Genomic DNA, 22,182 nt, shown 5'->3' with positions numbered 1-22,182 from the left:
TCAGGGAAAGGCTATACGCTCAGTAGGCGCAAATCGCTCTACTATTTTTCTCCATCAGAACCAACACGTCTGGTTTCAGCTGGCAGCAGCTCTGACGGACATGTACGCGTCAAAGAAACAGCCTAAACGGATTCTAAACGGAAGAACGTATACTTGGTATAATATAATAGTAAGCATTACTACCAGATTGTGACGCATAGTGAAGGAGAATACAGCGCAACCTGGTACGCATGCGCCTGCCTGAGTGAGTCATTATGTCGTGGTTGCGGCGGCGACGGCGGCAGCGACGGCGGCCACGGTTATAATAGTGGTAGATGCTCTCGCGCAACAAACTCCATTGAGCTGGAGCGAGACGGATAGGCAGGACAGTGTTCACCTCATTCGCGCTTCTTCTGCCGGTTCGCTGGACCAGCTGATCGCGCCCTGCCTGTCCCACATTTCGCTACGTAAGTTATCGAGGACAGCAAGCAAGTAAAGTGCGAGAACAAGACGAAAAAGAAGCAGCAGCAGCAGCGGTATGACGTAAATAGCGCACGGTGCGTAGGTAAAGATGAAACCGTTTGTGTAGAGGACCACAACGTGTAACTCGAGCAACCCAAAAGATCGTGTCTGTTGACTAATTGTAGCACGGCAACGAATGAATACGCCCAACGATCCAAACTTCCTTGCTCCACCATCAACGCTACCGCGATCTTGTTCACCAGCAGCAACAGGGAGTCGAGTGGAACCAGAAATCGTCGCTGCTGCCGTCGACGACGTCGCCCAAGCCGGCAAATTAGACTGGACAGCCGAGTTCAGGGGTCCAATGTCATCACACAGCTCCCACTATTCAACTACCAGGACTTATATCCTTTGGCTTTGATGGCTGGCGACGGCGATCTCTGGTTAACGGTGAAAAAATGGTAGAAACAGTGACGAGTCCACTGCGTAGGCAGCCACAGCAGGAAGTACAGAAGCTACCCAGCTAGGGCCTAAAGACCATTGGCTGGAAGGCATACAGAGACAAGACCGTCCGTCGTAAAGGATCTATATATATATGCATATATATATATATATATATATATATATACATATGTGTGTATGTATATATATATGTACATACATAAATATATATATATGATACGATTAGATTATCACCTATTGGAAATTTAGCCGTAGTCCCCAGAGCGTTGTGTTTATGTGCGTATGAGAGCATTCGTAAAAGCAAAGTAGAAGAAATGAAAGATGAGCAACGAGTCATATTTATAGCAGCCGATTTGTCTCTCTGTTGGTGTCGTGTGGTGCTGTGGTGGCCGTAAATTCCAATTGGGAACACGGAGCAGGTCGCTCAACGGCGACAGCGACGAGCTCGGTGCCGGGAACGGGCCATAGTTACGACAGAAGACACCAAACAAGAAAAGCCTCTACAATTGTTTGCCGCTGCTTGTGCGACATCATCAGGCAGCTGAAAGCGCCGCTACTACAGAGAACGATTAGCCCGATCGTTGTTTGATTGGAGGCTTACGAGGGACGGACATAGTAATTGGTCATTTGGCTCTAGCTGCAGCAACAACAATTGCAACGGCAACGAGAGCTCATTCGAAGTATGACCAAAAAAGAAAGCCCTGTTTGCGTCTCTATTCTACTAATACCCTCTGATAGCGACATTCTAGGCGTCGATTCTGATCAGCCCTGCCCGATCGACATACAGAAATAACTACAGGAGTCAACAGTGAGTGTGTAATAATAGGAGCAGCAGCTGCGGCAGCGGTGGCAGCACCAGTAGCGGCAGCAGCTATTAGACAGCCGAAGCTCGGGAGGACGAGAGGGTCGCTACGGGAAGGACAAACCCATACACCGTTGTACGACGCGTTCGTCGTCAGAGTAGTCGCATCGACGGCAGCAACATTACCAGCAGTAGCCGGACGACGCAATAATCGCGTCGATTCGGACACCGCTGAAGGACCAGTGGACGGCAAGCACAAGAGAACCCTTTCCGCTGATGCTGATGGTGGCGGGAATCCTGAAAATCTGCGGGGAGAGGCCCCCAACTGACGCCAACCAGTTTATGAAACGGTCGCGGCCAGTCAGGACGCGGCGGCTAGACTGTAGGTCCATCTGATTTGGCCATCAGACGCGCTGTTAGAACTACCGATATCATAGCAGCTGTAATCTGTCGTCCAGAACGAAGAAGGTGAAACGACGACACTCTAGACAAATTGTCGTAAGAAGTAGCAATCATCCTTAGCTGTCCTGCCAGGACACACCGTAAGTGACAAACCAATGAGGTGCTTACGTATTGTTGCGGATCGTTGACGAACATACACGTCCAGAACGGGCGAAACAGACAAGGTAAGTTTTTTAGTAATATAAACTAGTAATAAGAAATGTGATGAAGAGATGAATATCCTCGAGGAGTTATCAAATTAAAGTGTTAGACGACTCACAAAAATCTGAATGTCGAGATGGAACTTTTAGAGAAGCAACCTGGAAATAGCATAAGCACATAAAGTTTAATATGGAAATACGCTGTGTGTAAAACAAATGCCGCAGAGAACTTCCTTGACGAACCACCTCCAGCTGGTTCCATTAACTAAGTTAAGGCGTAAATAATCTATCGTCGTTAGGTCTCCTTCTATACGAGATGCTGCAGAGCGATAATTGGTAAACGAAAAAAGAAATGAACTTACGAAAAACATTGCTTCATAGAAATTTCTTGGATTTTTAAAATATGTGAACACCAGCTTGACTATCGAAGGTCCACTTGTGTTTAGCTGTGTTTAGGAGACAATGACGACGAAGTCTGATGAGAAGTTGCACCAGGTTCTTTTAAAAGATATGCGCTAGGAAGAGGAAGATGATGACCTCTACTGAATCACTCTTCGCCGCCATTTTGTAGGAGACGTCGATGTATATCGAAATATCGATCCTGAAGAGTATTGGCAGTCAAACATTACTCTGGCATAGGTGTCTCCTTGTGTCACTTACAATAAGCATATTTCGTTTGAAGTTTATTTTCTAGGAAACGAAAGAAAGAGGTAGAATTTCATTAAGATACAGATGCATCTAGATGAGATATTTACAGTGAAAATAAAGACCTATGAGGGTCGTGTAACTTAACATCAGGACACATTTATCACGCAGTTGGCGCATGAACCAGTCTAGCCACTTCATGGCACTGACTAGTCTCTATCTATTCATGATGTACGCCTATACGAATGTTCAAACGAGTGTAATAAATCGCTACGGTACCTCTGTCTGACTCCACAGTTCTGTGTTGCCAACATGACAGAACGTTTACATGGACACGAGTCTGTATCTGCACCTACATAGGCAGTGTGTTTAAATTTCTGTAGTAAAAGTGTAGGAATAGCGGCAGATGCAAGGCAGCATTCATCTTAGCGTCTTTTCCATTTTCCTACTGGCTTCTGACAAATACTGAGTGCATTGGAGAAAAGAGCTACAGACGGAAGGTGGATAGGTAGTTTTAGAAACCAGGCCATGCTCGGGGCCTTCGTCAGTGGTTCGTGCTGGGTTGGACGGCAGCGCCTCGCCGAGGTTCGTTGCATATGGACGACGGCTGAAGTGAGATTATGTATGTAACAATGGTACAATATTTATAGCATACAATAGAGACAGAAACGGCAGAATTTAGTATTTTATTACGAGTTGCCATAGTTTTCCGTACGGTGATGCCTCCACACACGATCAGCGGGGCAATATAGCGTATCAAATTATGGGTTATAAAGCAACATGGCGTGCGTCGTTTCGATAGCACATCTCTTGTATAACTTTATATATGTATGTAAGTATAAATATGTGTAACTGTACAAAAAACCCGACGTGGTAATTGTATGACGGTATCACATCACAATGACAACATCGCCATACATAAATGGTAATGAGAATTCGTCACACAACACGAGACGAAACAACAATACAGATCTGGATGCTTCGAGCTTAAACCAGACAATTGGCACCCACCGCGAAACGAAATCTGTGTCTGTCCGTGCCCGGGCTCGAACCTAGACCACGACGTGTTCCCATTTTTGGCAATCAAATATGTAACTCACTAAGCTATGACGGGCACGTGCCTCGTGTCTAGAGAACAATATGTCGGGTTTTGGGTCCAGTCCGTCTGTGAATGATACTAATCGTGTGATTATAACAACAGATGTGCTATTAATGATTAGTCTTATTTTTGCTACTTATCGTGACACCACATATAGATCTTGCAGATATACATAGAAAGAGAAAATAAATACGCAACATAATTTTTGCATCATCTCCTATATCATACGCAAAATATCAGAGCTTTGTACCATATTCCGCCTTATAAATTGACCGGTGTTGATTAAACAAACATATTGAACATAAAAGCATTTTGAAATAATCACTAGCTAGCAATTTATAATTTACAAAATTGCATCGTAAAGATGAATAGAAGTCGATTTAATTAAAATATAGCAATCCATGGAAAATTTGCTTCAGTTATGACATCTTTTAACAACGACATATTATACAGTACGCATATACATATATGCATGCACAATAAATTTTGCAAATAACCCGGTTTTCGTTAATCACTACCTGTTCGTTGGCTGTTGCATAGGAGCTCTCTCAGACTACAAAAATAACAGGACAGCTGTCGCAATCTAAAGGTGAATGCGGACCGTAGAGATTTATACAAAAGTAAGTCGTCTATTAGGCACTTCGAGACCTGGAAACCATCACACAGTCGCAGAAACGATTCGAAATCGGACGGAATAGCTTTATGTATATGGTAACATATCGTGTAACGGGTAGAAATGCACTTACCTTGAAGTTGCTTTCATCTGAATTACTGCTGATTAGACAGTATTTGCGACTAATACGAAATTATTATGTATCTGTATAGATGTGTACAATGTACGATACAATCTGATCGAGGCAAGTCAGATTTTTATATGTTAAAGAAATATTGTTATAGACACATACGCCTGCATTTCTGAATAAAAGACGAAGAGCTACCAGGCAACATGTTGAACGGAAGCCTCTTGACAAGCCTCGCCATTAGCCAGCGACCATTCTCACAACCGAACGTTTTCTTTTCGTTATTACTGTCCTTCTTTCGCTCTCAGCCGTAGACGAACCAGTGAACGTGCGGTACATCGGATATGTCAGTCAATATGTAGTAGTTCTATAGATACGCACATGACCGCACAGATAGCTGCTGCAAATATGGCGCTAGCGGCAATGTTGATTTTGATGATAATGCTATTGATGCTGCTGGTATTGATATAAGTGGTGCTAGGGATGTCGCGGAGTGGGACATGAGGAAGGGGAAGCGACTTGAACAAAGTTTATGTTAGCCTCTTGATCCAGAAACGTGTCGATTATTTTGATCTCGGCACCCAAGCTCTTTAGGCGAGACGATATCTGTAGGTGAGAAGTTGGTCGATTCGTGGACAGAGAGAGACGCGAGGTGATACGTGGCGCACGATGCTATATAAACATAATCAGGTTTAAACAAATCGGATTATCTATGAAGTCGATAAACAAGTAATCAACTTGTACCTAATAGTATCATGCAAACTACATGCAAAGAAACAATGTTTCGCCTAGAAATTTTCCTGTTCTGCGCCCGCTGAGGGACTTCTACCATCAATAATGTAATAGCTGAGGAAAAATTATTTGAAAATGGTATGCCTATAATTTGCTAACGTCTTCACACCGCTTCTTTTAGCTAGATGCACAATAAGCACACATACTTAGAAATCTAATTCGTACTTTTAGGCGGGCCATGATTAAACTCATTTCGGCAAAATCATTGCTAACGCGTGGCCAGTGAACTTAATGATAGCTGCGGTTGTTTTGGATATGAACAGCGTTATATATCGTATATATAAATACATCTGCTCGCCTTAGTTATCTTTTCGTTAATTATGGCGATTGGAACTAGTCCGGAGGTTAACTGCTGCTCGTTAATTAGTTTACGATGTTTGTTCATGATGACTGGCGCGATAAGTCCCAGCAGTACTAAGATTCTGTCGTATAACTGAGTTGTGTGTATCTTTTGTCTAGCTAGCCATCAGTGGACATTCAGTCCTTACCTCACAACCTCTATAAAAAAATCTTCGCCAAGAGGAACGATTCACCAGCGTCTTATACGGTTGCTCTGTCTATTTTATTAGGCCAATTTTCTTGAACTAAAAAGGCTTATTATCAGTTTCTACTATCTCTGCCACTGCTGGCCATGACGACGGCGTCAATAGGTATAACCGGGATAGCTCCTGTCCAAATGTACGTTTCCATAACAGCAGTACTGACAACAGCTGAGGTAGTTACCGTAACCGCTAACAGGGCATGGAAAGAAGCCAGTTTAGTACCTGTTCGTGACCTCTTACCACCTCTCTATTCCTCGGAATGTTATTTCGTTGTCATGTGTTTGTCAGTGCCCACGGACTGATGTTGAGAGTATTGAGGGTATTTTGTGTGTTTAGTTGGGTAGGTACTCTTATTTTTGCGAAATATCACAGCCGCGATTGACGTGGACGAACAAGAATAGTACACAGACTGTATCACGTGTATGACGATTAGCAACTAATCTTAGTACAATAAAACGATTAGAAAGCTATTTTTGTAAACATACGTTCTTGCCTCGAAACAGCTTCGAACGACGTTGGAAACATATTAAGACCGATGGTCCACCTTGGTAACCTGATGGCAACACTGTACTCAAATCAACAGTAGTCGGGATACGAAGATCGAACCTATTTCGCTAGTTCGTAGTTTCGAAAATTTAACTAGACGAAGAAATGTTGGCCAAAAATACCAAGTTGATCCTACGTAGAGCGACACTAGAAACGAATTATCAAGACGTATGCAATTTGACAAGCTGCGCAATGTTTTGTCAACACATAGTTTGCAAGCCTGCATTCATTTGTCTTCCATCCATATCGCCCGCTCGATGCGGTTCACTGACTTGTGCGCATTATTGTTTTTTCTCTTATCATAATCGAAAAGCAGCGATAACGTCATCTGCTCGATGCTACAGTGATATTTATCAGTCAGTAACTTGATTTATGGGCTTTCGCATCGCTCTATAACTGCCTCGGGCTGTGGTACAGTATTTAATCGTATCACAGCGTTATAAGTCGGCGGGCACCACACGCAGACCGGCTTCAACTGAAGCTAAATACTCTTACCATTAAGATATTTTCGTCTGCTTCCCCATCGATGCTTAAATCTCCATGTATTGTATGCATTCGTTTGCTGCACCCGACGTATCAAACTGGAACTAATTTAGATAGCTAAATACGCCGTCGAAAGAGCGGTACAATACAAATGATATATTCGAAATAACGGCAACTGACGGCTCTGTTGCTACGTTTGCGTCATTGATAATCCATAACACCGGCCACACAAATTGTCAGGGTTTTTTCTTTTGCAGAAGTAGTAATACGATAGCGGTCTCGCTCTATCGTCAATAGGACATCATTTTATTTGTCTTCTGTATGCACGATGTATCATATCATTAGGATGCATGCTGACTATGTCGGACTTAAAAATGGCGTGTGAGTTTTTTGATATAAAAAATCTGTTGTGAAAGGAAAGCCACTGTTGGCCAACCATGCAAACGTACGTGGGTCCAAATATTACGGGAACCAGCTGATTTAGCATTTGTGACTAGTTGTTGTCTTTATTATATTTGTTAACCGAACGTATGTTTACTGCCGTGATAAACGTCATTCTAATAATCGTCACAGTAATATAGGTTTGGCGATTTCTGCCTACAAACTCTATTTGATCGAAGGTTACGTTGAATTGACCGAGGTTAACGGAATCACATAATTATGGGTACCTATCGGTCAATATTTCCTGTTGCTTTTTACATTAATATAGCATTTTTGTCATTTTATGGCCCAAACATTTTATGCTCTACTCTCTTTTTTTTTTTTAAATATTTGTGTCATCGGCCTTCTATCGCAGTTGAGAGCTGTGTATTATTAGTGCACACAACTACTCTAACCTCGCGGAGTGTTCTCCGTGCCATGAAAATGACTAAAATGCAATTCTTACGACAGTTATTTACCGCCATGGACGCCTTTAGTTCTATATTCGATGCGTTGAGGCATCTCATCAACGAAATCATCGTCAGTTGTTTATCGCTGGCATCGATGTTAACTTATCATCAAATTGACCAGTACTTTTTCGGAGCACTACATGAAGAACGCATGCTGCTTAGAGCAAATTGCTACGGATCTTCATTTTCCTAGCTAACGCTTTTACATTAACATGGGCTCAAAACAGAAGTGTAATTAAATTAATTACATGACAAAGTTTGGTTAGTTCCGCTGCTATCAACTTAACAAGTGTACGCGGACGAGGGTCGTAAATAGCCTAAAAACTTACGCCATTCCTTTAACGTTCAATACTCTCAATTGATCTAGTCTCTGTCTAGCTAGTTCTATTTTATCACGCTTATCGTAGATAACTTCTTTATTCGCTTAATTCAGTAGCCGGAATTCCCAATAGGAAAATTTGACGCCCGCATCGTCACTCGTGTTAGCAGATACTACGATAACGTACCGCAACGTGCCAGGTAGCCATTCGTGACAACAAAAGAAAGAAATATGCGAGTTTATCGGTTACCGCCTTGCTTGTCTGTCAAATATATACACACATGTAAATAGATATTCTGTCAATTTATTTTCGCGTGCTGTTCTTTGTCGGGCTGTATTCGTTGCCGAAATGAGTAGCTGTCGGGATACCTAAATGCCATGGCTGATGGTCTTCTATATTGGAAGCGTTTAGCAATGCCTTCAGTGATGATATCCGGAAGCAGCCTGTTACGTATATACGTAATAATAACACTAACGTTATAGTAATTGGAGTTTGCATAGCAACTCCGCCAGTCAGCCACGACTTGGGCCAAGAAAAGCCATACGCATTCAAAATATTATAATCTACGACTTCCTTCTGCCGTTAAGAATAGGAGCTAGTGAAAACTGACGAAGCTGCTCAATATCGCATATGGAAGCTGGACCTTTTAATTCAATGAAGTTATCAAACTTTGCTAAGCGGATTTGTTACTGCCACTGTTATCTCCTGTTAGTAGAAGTGTACGCATTGAACCATACGTACTGGGCAGTTGTTGTTGTTATTGCCCTTATTTCCTGTTGCCTAGTAGTGAGAACTGCGGACTTGATTGTTTCTGTAGCTTTTATTAGAGCTATTGGACATTCATAGTATACTCAACTGGGCTCACGTTTGGTTTCCGACCTCTATTTGTAATGTTTCGCAGGCGATAGCATTTGCCATAAAACAATGATAGTAACTTTAGAAAGCATATTTTTATTGGACTACAAAGCGACTTTTGGGAAGAACTCGCGGAGGAAATAGATAGAATTATGGTATTCCTAAGATCGGTTGACGGCATCGTTAGCTAGAAGCTGTTGATGGCTCCAAGTACGTGAATCACCCGTTTTTTTTTTATTGAACCGCATATTTTCGAGTTGTTGCAGGCGATAAATTGTTATGACTCTGCAAGTTGCGGATTCATAAGTCAAGGCTACTCATAAAAGCGCATTGCGAGTGGGTCGTAACAAAGCTTATATCAGGGATCGGTACATGTACTACGAGTATCGCGAATAGTAGTACATCAACAGATCCACGCATGCGCTTAGGAAAAAAAGGACCAATTCGACTAGCAATAGCAACACACTTCCTTTCGTACGCCAATTAGCGTTGGCTACTGTGCGCCCTGCAGCACTTGCGCCTTGTTGCACACAGGCGACTATAATTGATATCATGTATAAAAAAACTAGATGGCATTTGGACCAGCGTTTGCCTCGTTAGCTGGAAATCATTCCTATACGCAACTATACGTACGTCTTCCAAAACCTATCCGACTATCATTACGTCGTGAGAGAAGAGATGGTCCGCTAAACCCGACTTTGCCCATGTATTTGTACTAAAAATCTATATATTCAGCCAGAATGAAAAGATAGGTTAAAAGGCCGATTGAATGGCAAGCCTACCTTTACGCAATAGCGTAGTTCTTCCTAATTATAAGTTTATCGATCTGCGAATTATAATTTTGCTTAAGTAAAAATTTATAAATATGGAGGTTAACTAAGGTCAACATTTAGGCACACCTCATCTTTTTTTCGTCATCTCGTGCTTTGTAGCACGATGCTTATAATTAGAACGTTGAAACTGAGATTCTCCTAGGAAAGTAGTCAAGGTGACAGCGTACTGATTGAATGCATTCGTCTCTTCATTCTCTTGTTGCAGGATTCTTTACTTTTATTCTATTACAACCTCCTTTAATGACATTTTGCTTCTATTCAATCGTTAGACTATGACTAAACCTGTAAATAAACTTTTTGAATGTTTCTTACATTTTTTTCCGTACCAAACGGTCTCATGCGGAACGAATAGGCAAAAGCCTGTCGCACAAGACATAGTCTCGGTGTGCACTAAATCGAGAAGACCAATTTCCACTATTTATCTCGTTGCCTTGCCTTCGACTACTATAGATTGTTAGTGTTTATTTGGGGCCTGCATGTTGGGGTCTCTTTCCGTTGTTTACGCGTGTGGTATTGTTTGCCTGCATTACTTTTTTTTGCTCCGTTCGGTGTTTCTGTGCTGCCGGCACAAGGGGCTTCTCTACGGCGACCTTGCTTGACTGTAATAGGGTCGCATGCTGGTCTCGTTCGTTTACGTTGAGCAAGGTTGGCGCTGCTGTTCCGTTCGATTGACTTGCCGTCGGTAGTCGCACACGGTCGGCTTACGCGTTTACCAAACGGCGCGAATGATCTATGTATTCGCAGCTTACACCTCTAGATTTTGAAGTTCGTCCTTTCAACTTGGTTCGGTCGTAATGAAAATGGCGGTCAAAGGAATCGTTTGAAGAAATTTCGCACTATCTTCATCATAAATGTGGATACTTGAGCAGGAACAGTGTAGATTCGCTTGGCCAAAAGCAACCTGAGGAATGTTGTCCTTGGATAATTGCGCATTTATTGCACGATGTGCTACCTAACCCATATGAAAAAATGGAGATTATAATCAAAGCACTGGTGACGATTAGAACAATATTGAAACAGAACCTAACGTAAGCCATTGGCGTCAGTGTGTATTGTATAAGCACACATAAATAGTTAAACGTAGACGCATCAAGTCCAATGTTTATGTCGATTACTTAAGAATTCGTGCAGGGTCTGGTTGTCGCGCAGATATCTAACGAGGGTCAATATTTGCGTATATATATATAGAGTCCTACATAATAATCGCCTTGTTGAGTTATAATTATCATTATTTGAAGATCATATCGAAATTACGCCAGTTTTTTTTCTCATTAAACGAAGTAGAGTCTTTCGTTGTTTATTGGAATTGTGCAAGAGGGCGCGCAACATTTAACTTTCTGCCATTTTATTTTATGTGGGCTTGGATAAGGAGACTTACATTGTTCTGTTTCAATGAAAATGAGGCCACTAATTTAACCACGGATCGTTTTTTTTCTAGTTTTTCTATAAATAAATAAATAAATACATTTTTTTCAATGTCACCTTGGTGTCCTGATAGTTTATGTTGTGTTTATCTCCTACTGTACCCTGAAAGCCCCAGCACGGCTGGCCGATTTCAGAAGCAGACCGGATAACTTCAAAGAAAGTCCATGGCTATAAACTGATTGTATCGGTTGACGCAATTAAACAACGTATAATCCGTAGCCGAGTAGCTACTTGTAGTTGGCTTCACTATATAGCGCACACCCGCAATACATTTTGTGGGTATTATGCCTTTCTTGCCATCCCTTATCCTTTCACGAAATATAATATGCGGCACTCATTGCAAGCGATGCTGCTTATCAGGCTAAAAACGAAAATCAATAGCGTCCTCCTTTCCTTTCCTTTCATTGGAGAGTGTTGATCAAACAACAACGCGCTACCACTTATACCTTACTAGGTTTTCAGCCAGTCGGAACAGGTTGAAAAGTCCTGTAAACAACGTGTGTTCATGCCTTATCTAGCTCCAACGTGCTTTGGCAAATTGTCAAACGCACTTACGATGATAGCGTGAGTAAGATATTAAAATTTAACGTTGTGAATAAAATGGCTGCAGTGCACCCTTACACCAAAACTTTCAGGTAGCATCTTCCCCTTTTTGTGGCCAGGTCACTCTGCGATCGACTGCCACACGTTATCTGCTTGTCATCACAAGCATCATTACGACAACGCCTTTCTTTTCCACCCGTTGGGGCCATTGAGCATCTCATCTGTTATTGGCTCCTGACGGGCGTTTGAGCCGATAAGCACGAATGGCACGCAGTGATAAACCTAATAATTTTCTCGCTAGGGGCGAATTTTCTGTTGCTTGCGTAAAAGCTAGTAGACCATTGCCGGTAGCAGCGGCAGTGATACACGAGCGAACTAGCCAGCTCTCGTCATCAACAGAACAAATTGCCGCTATTGGTTGTTACTGATTGATCGACTGCGTTGACAATAAGCAACAGAACCACATGAGGTCCTGAGTCAACGTCACTGATGTTGCGATGAAAATCGCTTAAAGGAGAGGCATATATAAAGATAAAAGAACAATCGACTCATCTCTCGAGCATCTCGATCGACTGATTGATGACTAATGGACTGAGAGAAAAGAACTTGTACCTGTAGGAGTGACGTCGACAGCACTGTCATGTCTTTTTCACATGAAGAGATAAAACGTGGATCTGCTTTGCAATTCATTGTAGCGAATAAGCAAAATGATTTTCTTTTCGGTGACAGCACGTCAATCTTATTGATACGAACGAAGCTTTCTTACGATGCTGTAACGCGATATTTTTAGGCTAAACTAGTGCGGTTAAATGAATTTATATCAAAAAATATCGAGTCGGTCACTTAAGCCAACTGGGTAGAATGCCCTAAAGGTTAAGAAAGAAACCAAAACAATCCTCAAATTTCAGCTATAGGCATAGAGAGAAAGATGGTTTTTTATCTGCGTGCTATCACTTCGACCGTACCATGCGTCATCAACGTTTCAGTCAGACGAATATATCTATTAATACTATGCTTATTCCAAAACTACGGAATACACGTATAAGTTAGGGTTAGGCTGTTGTACTCCTCGCTAGTTAGCGTTAAATAGTATTCACTCCAGCTCTACCTTTCGGGTTGTGTAGGAGTCATATTCATGCCATTCGGAATGGTGAAAGGCGGAAAAAATCAGGCAGTCATTGTACGCTCCAAGAATGTCCGTCGTCGCTCTGACCTAACCTAAAACATTGTCTTTTTTCCTTCTTTTACTTTCTTTCAACACGCAAGATTGTTCTCTAAAAAAGCAGGAGCAACATCATCAGTAGTATCAGTCGTTTCTCTATACAGGCCAGTGACGGGACCCGCGCACTGGTTGCAATCGCCTATTAACGGTCCCTGCGCGTTTTATTGGCCCGCTGGCACATTGTAATGTTTTGTTGATGTGCGCGCCAGATAGGAACGTGCCGTTGTGTGGCTTCCGCCTTTAGATTCGTTTACTAATCTAAACACAGCAGACGAAATACTATTGTGTATCGGGGCACGTTCGGCTGAATGCACAGGGCGCCGCCTGCCGGGTACGGAGACACGGCATCACAAAGTGACACGCATCTGTTTCAACACAACAACACGATACACTTTGCCGCAAGGGAATCGGGTCACTGACAAATAAAAGGATGCCATCACTGTGGTAACACATATCATAACAAATGCATGACTCGTACATATACTCCTCGTTTGCTTATTTCTCTCTCTTTTTGTCATCTGTACACTTTCGTATACTGGCATTATAAACGAAGTTTTTTATTTCGAGTGCTAAAACCAAAGCAAAAAAAGATAAGAGAATATGAGAATGGGACTAAATGAAACGTAATTAGTCGTCTTGAAAACTGTATTCATATACAGTATTAAGGATGATAACATTGCACCTATATTGGTAATCGAAATTAATTAGAGTAATCTTTACTTTTATATAGATTAGATATTTACTAAGGATTTAACGACCTTGGATGGATCGTATGAAACTCAGTTTCAAGTCGATCTCATCTCCCCAATTGCCATTTCCTTAATAGTATAAAGCGTCCACGAGAATGATTAAGCTCCAGGTTTTTTCCTGTTTGTAATTGGTTTTCTAGTAACTATGATAAGGTCTGAACATTTTCATATCCTATGTCGAGTGCACGCTGCCCTCTGCAGGGATAGCATAGTTACTGTAGTTTTTGGGTCCCTCGAAACAGCATGTTCGTATACTGTGTGATACTGCGTCGGATTTCTGTCATTTTTGACAGATTGAGGCTTACGATGTTCGTGAGTGAATCTTTTTTTTTGCCATTAACACCCTATTTTTCTATCATCTTGTAGAAAAAAATATGTATACACATATATAATGAAACAGCATTTGAATTCTAACTTTTTTATGAGTTTCGTGATACTGTATTCAAAAAATAGATATTTCAAATGATATATTTAATAATTGATATTCCAAGGTATTATCAAGATCTTTTAATTATTAACCGTTACAACCACTCCAACTGAAGGTCTAAATAAGTTCGAAATATTTGTGCTTCAATCCGCAAGTAACTTTATTGGTCGTCAAGCGTGAAGCCATATTGGTGGGCGCAAACTCGTTAGAACGCCATTTGGATGTGCTTTATACAGAACTCTAGCGGAATTAAATTTTGAACTGGAACTCCCAAAAATACAAAAACTCCGACCGCATACCCTAATTAAGAATGTATTTAAAATAGCTTGTTGGGCCATTTAGATGCACTTTCGATCTCGTTAGATCTAAACTTCGCTGAAAATATTCTTCGGATTTTCCATATGAAACGGTCTACGTTGTAGCTGGTTGATTTCTGACAAAAAAGGAAGCCCATAATCTCCGCAGGGGCTTGTCCCGCATGAACAGATTGGATAATAGCTAATCTTATCGCAAATTCCAAAAACGACGCACTGTTTTTGCCTTGATAAGTTTATTGTTTCCTTCTAGAAATAAGTGGCTTTTTTTCTGGTGCCGCGAATAGCGAGTGAGTGCATGCCCGCTACGACAAGCGGCCAACGAATGTTTTCTAAAAATTACGCAGTATGTATGAGCAGTTTGCTCTCCCTATAATTAAATCCAGTAACCTGTTAGGCCATCAAGTTGCAATAAACTAAGCTCAAACAAGACGCTTTGATAGCAGACGAATAACGGTCGATGTCTAATCAGCCAAGGCGCAGTATCGCTGAGTCAACACAGTTGTGAACTTAGAGATATAAACATTGACCCGGCTCTGATCTGACCAGTCAGTCGGAATCTGGCCAGGTGATACGGTTTGGCCTAGGCAAATAGTGATACTGCGGTTGCCAATATTTTTTAGAAGCTGTGAGTAATCTGTGCAATAGAGACAGATGTTTCCTGTTCGTCACAGGCGTTGATATGAAAATACTGCTTGGTACAGTTTATCAATGATTAGCAATTGACATATTTTGCTGGATCACCGCAACAGCTAAATGGAGTGTCCGTCTGAATGTGTGTACAGTGTAACTTACTGAGCGCGTGAAGATTGTCGCTTTCAGCGTTCAGCAAACCTCCCATATTGTGCGTATCTCTGTTGCTGATGAGGTACGTAACTTCAACAGTGGATATTTAGAAATTAATATACGTTTGCTGTTGATTTTAAACGCGTGTGTAACTCACACGGTAGCTTTAATATTAAAGGTCAATACAAGTTGAGCTTTTTGTTTTCAGAGTTTAATTTCGAGTGGGGCAATAAAAACACTCACTCACGAAACGTCGCTGAAGTCTTTTTCAGTAGCTTTGTGAGCTCACTTAAATCAGCGAAATAATCGGATGTCCAACTGGTTGTGCCTGGGTACCTTTTCCCATCATACTCCTTGACGTTCTTTTTACGTTGCAAATTGTATGGCTTGATCTTGTTACTAAAAACACCTTTCGGTTTACGCAATATATGAATATCATAACGATACTCTGTATCTGAGTGTGGGTCTGACAATAATTAGATATTCCATCCTACAGTGCAGTCAGGCACAAATTTGATTTTTGCTCATTGACTGCACAGAGATGAATAGTGTTAGCTTTTAGCTACAGCCGAAATGATGCACCTAATTATGATTTTGGACACGGATTGCGTGTCCGTTGGCCTGTCTTCTCGGATCATTAATTTGTCTGTGCGATGAATTAACTTCTGGCAGTTTGCGCGAAATAATGAGTTACAGTTCAGTCTTCACCAGGAGTTCAGTGCGATGTCAAGCAGATTATCAGGTTATTGATGAAAAAGATCATCGCATGCAAGAAGTAGCTCAACATTGGCAATGTTGCTGTTATTGTTCGATTTAATTGAAACGATAGGAGAGGAAATTGTCGATTACAGGAAATAAGCTTAATATGGACGAAGTAGCTAGGCTTGTCAGAAATAGCTCTTCGAGCGCGGCTCCACACAAAGAAACACGAAAGATAGCCTCCTAGAACGACGTTGTCAGTATTGTGTGTGTGCCCATTTCGATAATGGGGATGGTTTTGCCATTATTAGAGTTTTAATTGCCCATAATAATTCAAATTCACACCCGCGAACTGGTAGCTCATCACATACACAGCGTGGCAGCAGGCTTCGATACAACCATTCTCTATAACAGCGTCTTAGAAGTGAAGAACGAAACGTAACTTCTAGCCAGATAATAATAATCGCAGTCAAAATTCATCGATATGATGACACTTCGCTACAACGCAGTTTCTTCTGACGCAATATTTCTTTAAGGCCTCATGCTAATCGTCAGATCGATTGATATTAAACCTGCTCTACCATTGACTGGCTCTGTATGTTTAAACTACTATTACAACAGGTGGTAAGCAAGTAACTGTCATGTCTAGTTGATTGATTAATTGGAAGTTAATTCTGTTTTAATGAGACGATTGTTGGAGAAAATTTTTACCCTCATTCTATTTCTTTGCCCTTTTCGATCGATATAATATCATCATCATCATCATCATCATCGGCCATGTTCTTTCTTATCGTGGCGAGGGAGTAGTTTGCGTAGTGCACCGATGAGCCGCGGCCTCCGCGGCGAGCAGCGAAAGCAACAAGCAGGCCTTAAACAGAGTCGAGTGAGAGCTCGCACAAGTCGCCGTTCGACCAAACTCAGCTCACAGAGCCGCCAACCTTCTAGCTGGTTTTCGCTATATACCAACGGTTGTTGGTTTTGTGAATGCTTAACTCGACACCAACCATAGCAAGGGTATAGAATTTTCTTTATTTATTTGGTAAAGGATAACATTGGCAAGTTTTCATTTGTTCTGCAGCCATCATGGGTTGTTTGTTGTGAACCCTTGAATGCGTCAGCATTGCGCGTGGCTCGCCATAGGTGGTAGTTTTTCTTTTTGCCTGCTGGAGCAGCAAAAAGCTGATCGGTAGGACCTAGGTAAGACTGTTTCGTTGGACCGCTATCTGTTATCGGTATAGAAGAGGTGTTTCACAGAATTTGATATTGTGCCATGACGTGTATAACCTCATGATCCAGAAAGCCTTTGTATGTGCTACAACGACCACATATAGTGATCAAGCTTCTAGTTTGACCTTGATTATTGAACAGAGGTCTAATTGTCGATAATTTGTCTAAAAGCGATCAAAACAACGAAAACACCTAACGGCGTAACGGTACGTTCAGTCGTTTACCATTCTGTAACCAGGAGCTAGGCAGGAGGAAAATGAAAACGATACCTTGGCCCAGGTTTGAGTATAGAAAAGGTAACCATATCATTATGTGTTGCCATCAACAATTATTTTTTAAATGTTTGAACCAATTACGTTTATTTATGCGACACGCAAGACTTCCGGTTAAGTTGAAGCAGTCCTAATAGTACATGTGCGATTCCCCTAATTTTTCCCTATCATTGCGCCCCGCTGTATGTGATTTGATGCAGACACTTTGTGGCGATCATGTCACAGTTTTACTATACCAATATGAAGGAACACTACCGAACTAAGCACTGACAGACGTACACCGTTGTTGTGGATGTAGGTTCATGTTATGTAGGATTGTTATCTGCAGAGTTGATTGGTTTAGGATTTTGAGTTAATCGGCCTGAGGTCTCGTCTGCCAACCGGTGAATTACAAGCGCTTAGCCGGATCATTCTCGAAATCCCACTAAAGTTCGATTAGTACCAACGAATGACAGCTTTTTCATTTTTCGAAGCGATTCCTATGTTTCGTAGGTTTCTTTGTTCTTATTTGGTGACGCCTTCGGGCAGAAAGTAATCAGTATGCCAGTCATTAGTAGAACTAACATATCGATTTTGCTACTACTTTTTGGACTTAACCGTAACGAGGCTACATGCAAGTTCCATGCGCATAAAGCGCCGCATATGGAATCTAGATTTGACAAGTACCCGTACTGAATTGCGACCACGTTATTCTTTCGAGTGATTCAGATTGATTTTATCTTTGACGTTCGACAGGAATGACATTTGCCTTTCTAAAAGCAAGTGGCAGGGCTCAGGTAAAATCCTATTGATAACATCCGCGCGTTATGCAATCTAGCGAAGCCAGCTAGAGCCACTTAACGTGCTAGCTAGATTATAGTAATTCTCACAGATGGCCACTGTATTTATCAATCTAATTACTGCATCTGTTCATTGAATTTCAATTGATATCGGGTTTATGAGCCGCGAATTTCAATTGATATTGGGTCTATCAGCTGCGACAACAGTCAGCGCTTTGCACTAGATGGTGTTTTTGTCAATAAATAGACAACGTTCTGATGTCGCATACGTACTTGCTCGGACACGTATTTTTGCGCGATTATCGCGTCATCAGTGAACCACACCTCTGACCACCTAATGTGGTGAGCTTCTGATGAGCTGATAGACGAGCTTTGAGTGCCACGTTTGTGAAGTCAGCGATGTGAAATAAACTGGAACCGACTCAAGAGTACGACCTCATCGGTCTAAGTGCTCGCCGGTTTAAATGGGTTGTTTAACATATGCATGCTAAAACGCACGTGCCTAGACAACCTAAACAACATCTTCCATTTCCGATTTCGAAAGCCCTCGTTTGGCACACTTTCTGAAAGAGAACGCGAACAAGCCTGATTTCTTGCTTCTTGTTGTTCGCTGGCATCGTCTTTTTATCTGCTGCAACCTCTACCAACGGCGCCGTTGCTTCTTAGCAAGATGCAAATGACCGTCCGCTTCTTGCCAATGCATGTAACCGACAGAAAACCGTTCCAACCTGCCGTTCCCAGAAATGCTCAAGCGATCATCATTCAGCTAGCTGCGTTCGTTGATCGGCGCTGGATGCCCGGTACTATTACAAACCAGCCAACTACTCTTACAGCGGCTTTCGAGTAAACGATGTGTACGAAGCGCGACATAGATTCATGTTCATTTCACCTCATAGGTTCTATGGTAGCTCTGGGTCGACAAAGATGATAATGTTCGAGGTGTGTGAGTCTGTCGCGAGTGTTTTTTTCTCTTTGAATCCGGATGAGTGCTCTATATGGCCCGTAAAAGTTTTCCAGTGAGTGTACTTTTTGAGTGTGGTCAGGGAGCCATTAATGTTGTAGATGAATGCACGACAGATGTGTACTGGCACACGGCTAACAGCTCTACATTGTCTTAGGCACGACAAAAAGATGCTATCGTTGGACACTAATAGGGTTTTGTAGAAAAAAAAAGTTATACATCTGAAATCTCTATCTGTGAAGATGCCTGAAGCTTTAGGGGTCGATCTCACTCGGACGAGATAATGCATGAACTTTACGGATGGGATACGTAAGCAAGGATATTGATACATGAATTATCCGGGTAACATAGTGTTATACGAGTAGCTGAACAGTCAACGATAGCTGTACAGATACTTGTGCATGCACTTACAGCCTTGGGTGTGTGAGCTGGCAATTATTCTAGCCCCTTTGTCTATGCATGTAGTCGAAGGCAACAATTTTCCTAATTTGCTACGTGTCACCTAGTAGCTTTGGAACTACAAAATAATACAATGCAAAATAGGAAAACAAATTCATTGGTGAATACACATACATGTGTAGATGCTAAAAATATGAGAAACTCCTTCTGGTTCTTCTCGTAATAGTTAGGAGTCAACAAGTAAAAATGCCCCAGCTCTGAGGTGAAGCTAGCTCCATTGACGCCGGACTGACAAAATACCGCACCGACCAAGTCGATTTTTTTTACTGATATAGGACGCTTCGTACGAGTTTACTTTGCTGCATTAATCGAAAACGTGTTCCAGTGTATTCGCAGAACTATGTTCTAGAGTGAGTTTTAATAGCATTGCAAAAAAAGAGCATTAATAGCAATGCAAGAAAATATACGAATCAACCATTTAGCATTAGTACTTACTAACCCTTAGGCCTTGGATCGACCATGAGAAGTTCGAACAAGACTGAAAGAGTACCTGAGGAAATGTATATTCTCACCCATTGTTTATTATACTTATACTTGGTTCTAGCCTAATAATAAAGAAAGGACAAGCAACACATTTTAATTTAACCTTGGAAACCTTTTTTACTTTTGTATTTGGTCCTATTAGATGCTAACCCAACGCGAGCTCGTCCTGCGTGTGCAGGCGTCGACAACTGCCGGTGAGTCGGTCTGGGTGTGCGGAAGTATTCCGGCACTCGGATGTTGGTGTGTTGACGATGCTCCCGCCATGACATTGGAAGACCCGACCAGGTAAATACTTTCACCGAGAATAACGATAACTTCAGTAGCTTGCCAAATACACAAATAATAGATTACGCATCAATTTACTTCTTAATAGACATTGCTATGCTAAACAAGTGAATAAGTCGAAGGGATCCGATCGAAGTGGATAATTGATAACTAAGGTCCTCAAAAAATTTGAAAAGACGAAATTTTCAAAGGCAACGAGGAAGATGAAGGTTTTGGGTTATGAAGAGTTGACGCTCTGGGCTTTGATGTAGTAATTGCTGGGATGAATTTAAGAACGGACACAGGCTTACATTATAGGTACTGCACGCTCAGTACAACACAACTTAGACTGCCGCATTAGAAAGCTATGAAATCAGACGTAATACGAGCACCTTTTCATTGCATGGCTGTTATGTGTTATCTGTAAGTGTTTTATTCTAGTTCCTGAAAGTAGGTTTTTATTTGTGGCACTTTGTAGTCATCTATGGTCGGTAAAGGTTCAGGTGCCAACACAGCAGTCTGTAGATTTCCGGTACCTTATCTGCTACGTTCTGGAGGGGGGTGAGAGAATAGTTCGTCGCTGGGAAACTATTGTTCACCCCCGAAGTATCTCAGCTAACGAGCTCACCATTGACCGGAATGCCGCCATCGATATTTTCGGCAGTTACGGTAAGTTTCCATAATTCGGAGATACTAAGGCTAATACGATTAGATCAAAACATTCTCATAGTAGGTCATGTATTTGAACTTAAATGAGTTTGAATATTCCCTATTAAACTGCTTTAGCAAACACATTTATCCCTCTATTGCTCTTTGTTGTTTCTTTGTGTCAGTGCCTCACTTCTCATATCAATAGCGCTTTTCTGCTGAACGAACGCGCATTCTAAAGCAGCTCCAATGCCCTTCGTGCGCATAGCTTAAAGTATAACGTAACACTTGTGAACACTATCAGCAAACCAAAACCTTAGTAGAGTCTAACAGCAACATTCAGTGAGCCGACATAAAAAGAACGTGGCTTCAGGAGTCGATTTGACAGTTGGACAAGCAACAGATTAAGTTCGGCAAAAACCAAGTCGAACAATGTAACCTCTCATAGGCCAACAGTGATATTCGCCATCGAGTCACCGTAGGAATACGGTATAGCCGTCAACTACTTGGGCAGCTGCCCGTGGCAGCGCTGTCGTAACCAATAGCCTCTTACCAATAAATTTCTGTTGTGGGCTGACTCGTTCTTCAGTATGTTTTTGCTGACTTCCCTCGACATGTTTTCTTCCGATCGCCTTCGTAACAACCGCCATGAGTCCAACAGGAACGGTGCTTTCCTTCACTGTCGTAGAGAATACCACTTTAACTCTCCTTTTTCAGTTGCTGACTAGCATTTTTAAACAGACTCACGTTTATTGCCGTATAGCCACAATTTATCTGCATTGTATTCTTCGCACCGGTTCTGTGGGTTTTGTTCCGTCTTGTTCTCAAAAGCGTACTTTTCTACCCCCTCACGTGACTGGTGCCAGGGTTTG

General features: G+C 41.8%; 1 protein-coding gene and 1 long non-coding RNA gene across 7 annotated transcripts; one reads left to right on the top strand and one right to left on the bottom strand.

Moving 5' to 3' along the window:
* Positions 1-196: 196 nt before the first annotated feature.
* Positions 197-22,147, top strand: LOC111265685 (glycerophosphocholine phosphodiesterase GPCPD1). Of its 5 annotated transcripts, none has more exons than XM_086970587.1 (3): positions 197-2,331; positions 20,541-20,683; positions 21,141-22,147. In XM_086970587.1, the coding sequence occupies exons 2-3, from the start codon at positions 20,541-20,543 to the stop codon at positions 21,343-21,345; spliced, it is 348 nt and encodes a 115-aa protein (XP_086826713.1). In that variant the 5' UTR covers positions 197-2,331; the 3' UTR covers positions 21,346-22,147. The 5 variants fall into 5 exon arrangements, 4 of the variants coding, with proteins under 4 accessions (XP_086826713.1, XP_086826715.1, XP_086826714.1 ...); XM_086970589.1 differs by lacking the exon at positions 197-2,331 and adding an exon at positions 15,295-15,360; XM_086970588.1 differs by lacking the exon at positions 197-2,331 and adding an exon at positions 15,388-15,600.
* LOC111265686 (uncharacterized) lies at positions 3,232-6,592 on the bottom strand. Of its 2 annotated transcripts, XR_002683579.2 has the most exons (3): positions 5,730-6,592; positions 4,570-5,463; positions 3,232-3,559 (listed from the first exon to the last, which is right to left on the bottom strand). It is a non-coding gene; the product is annotated as an uncharacterized LOC111265686 (long non-coding RNA). The 2 variants fall into 2 exon arrangements; XR_002683578.1 differs by having other exon boundaries at positions 3,232-5,463.
* Positions 22,148-22,182: the final 35 nt, after the last annotated feature.

Source organism: Varroa jacobsoni, unplaced genomic scaffold, assembly GCF_002532875.2.
Source record: "Varroa jacobsoni isolate VJ856 unplaced genomic scaffold, vjacob_1.0 scaffold_998, whole genome shotgun sequence".
In the NCBI taxonomy this organism is placed as follows: Eukaryota; Metazoa; Arthropoda; class Arachnida; order Mesostigmata; family Varroidae; genus Varroa; species Varroa jacobsoni.
This window is presented reverse-complemented; position numbering and strand designations above follow the sequence as displayed.

Coding starts and splice junctions, on each gene's coding strand:
- LOC111265685 (XM_086970586.1), top strand. CDS start 17,202: ATGCTTAACTCGACACCAACCATAGCAAGG. Junction 17,232..20,540: donor CGACACCAACCATAGCAAGG/GTATAGAATTTT, acceptor TGGTCCTATTAG/ATGCTAACCCAACGCGAGCT. Junction 20,684..21,140: donor ACATTGGAAGACCCGACCAG/GTAAATACTTTC, acceptor GGCACTTTGTAG/TCATCTATGGTCGGTAAAGG.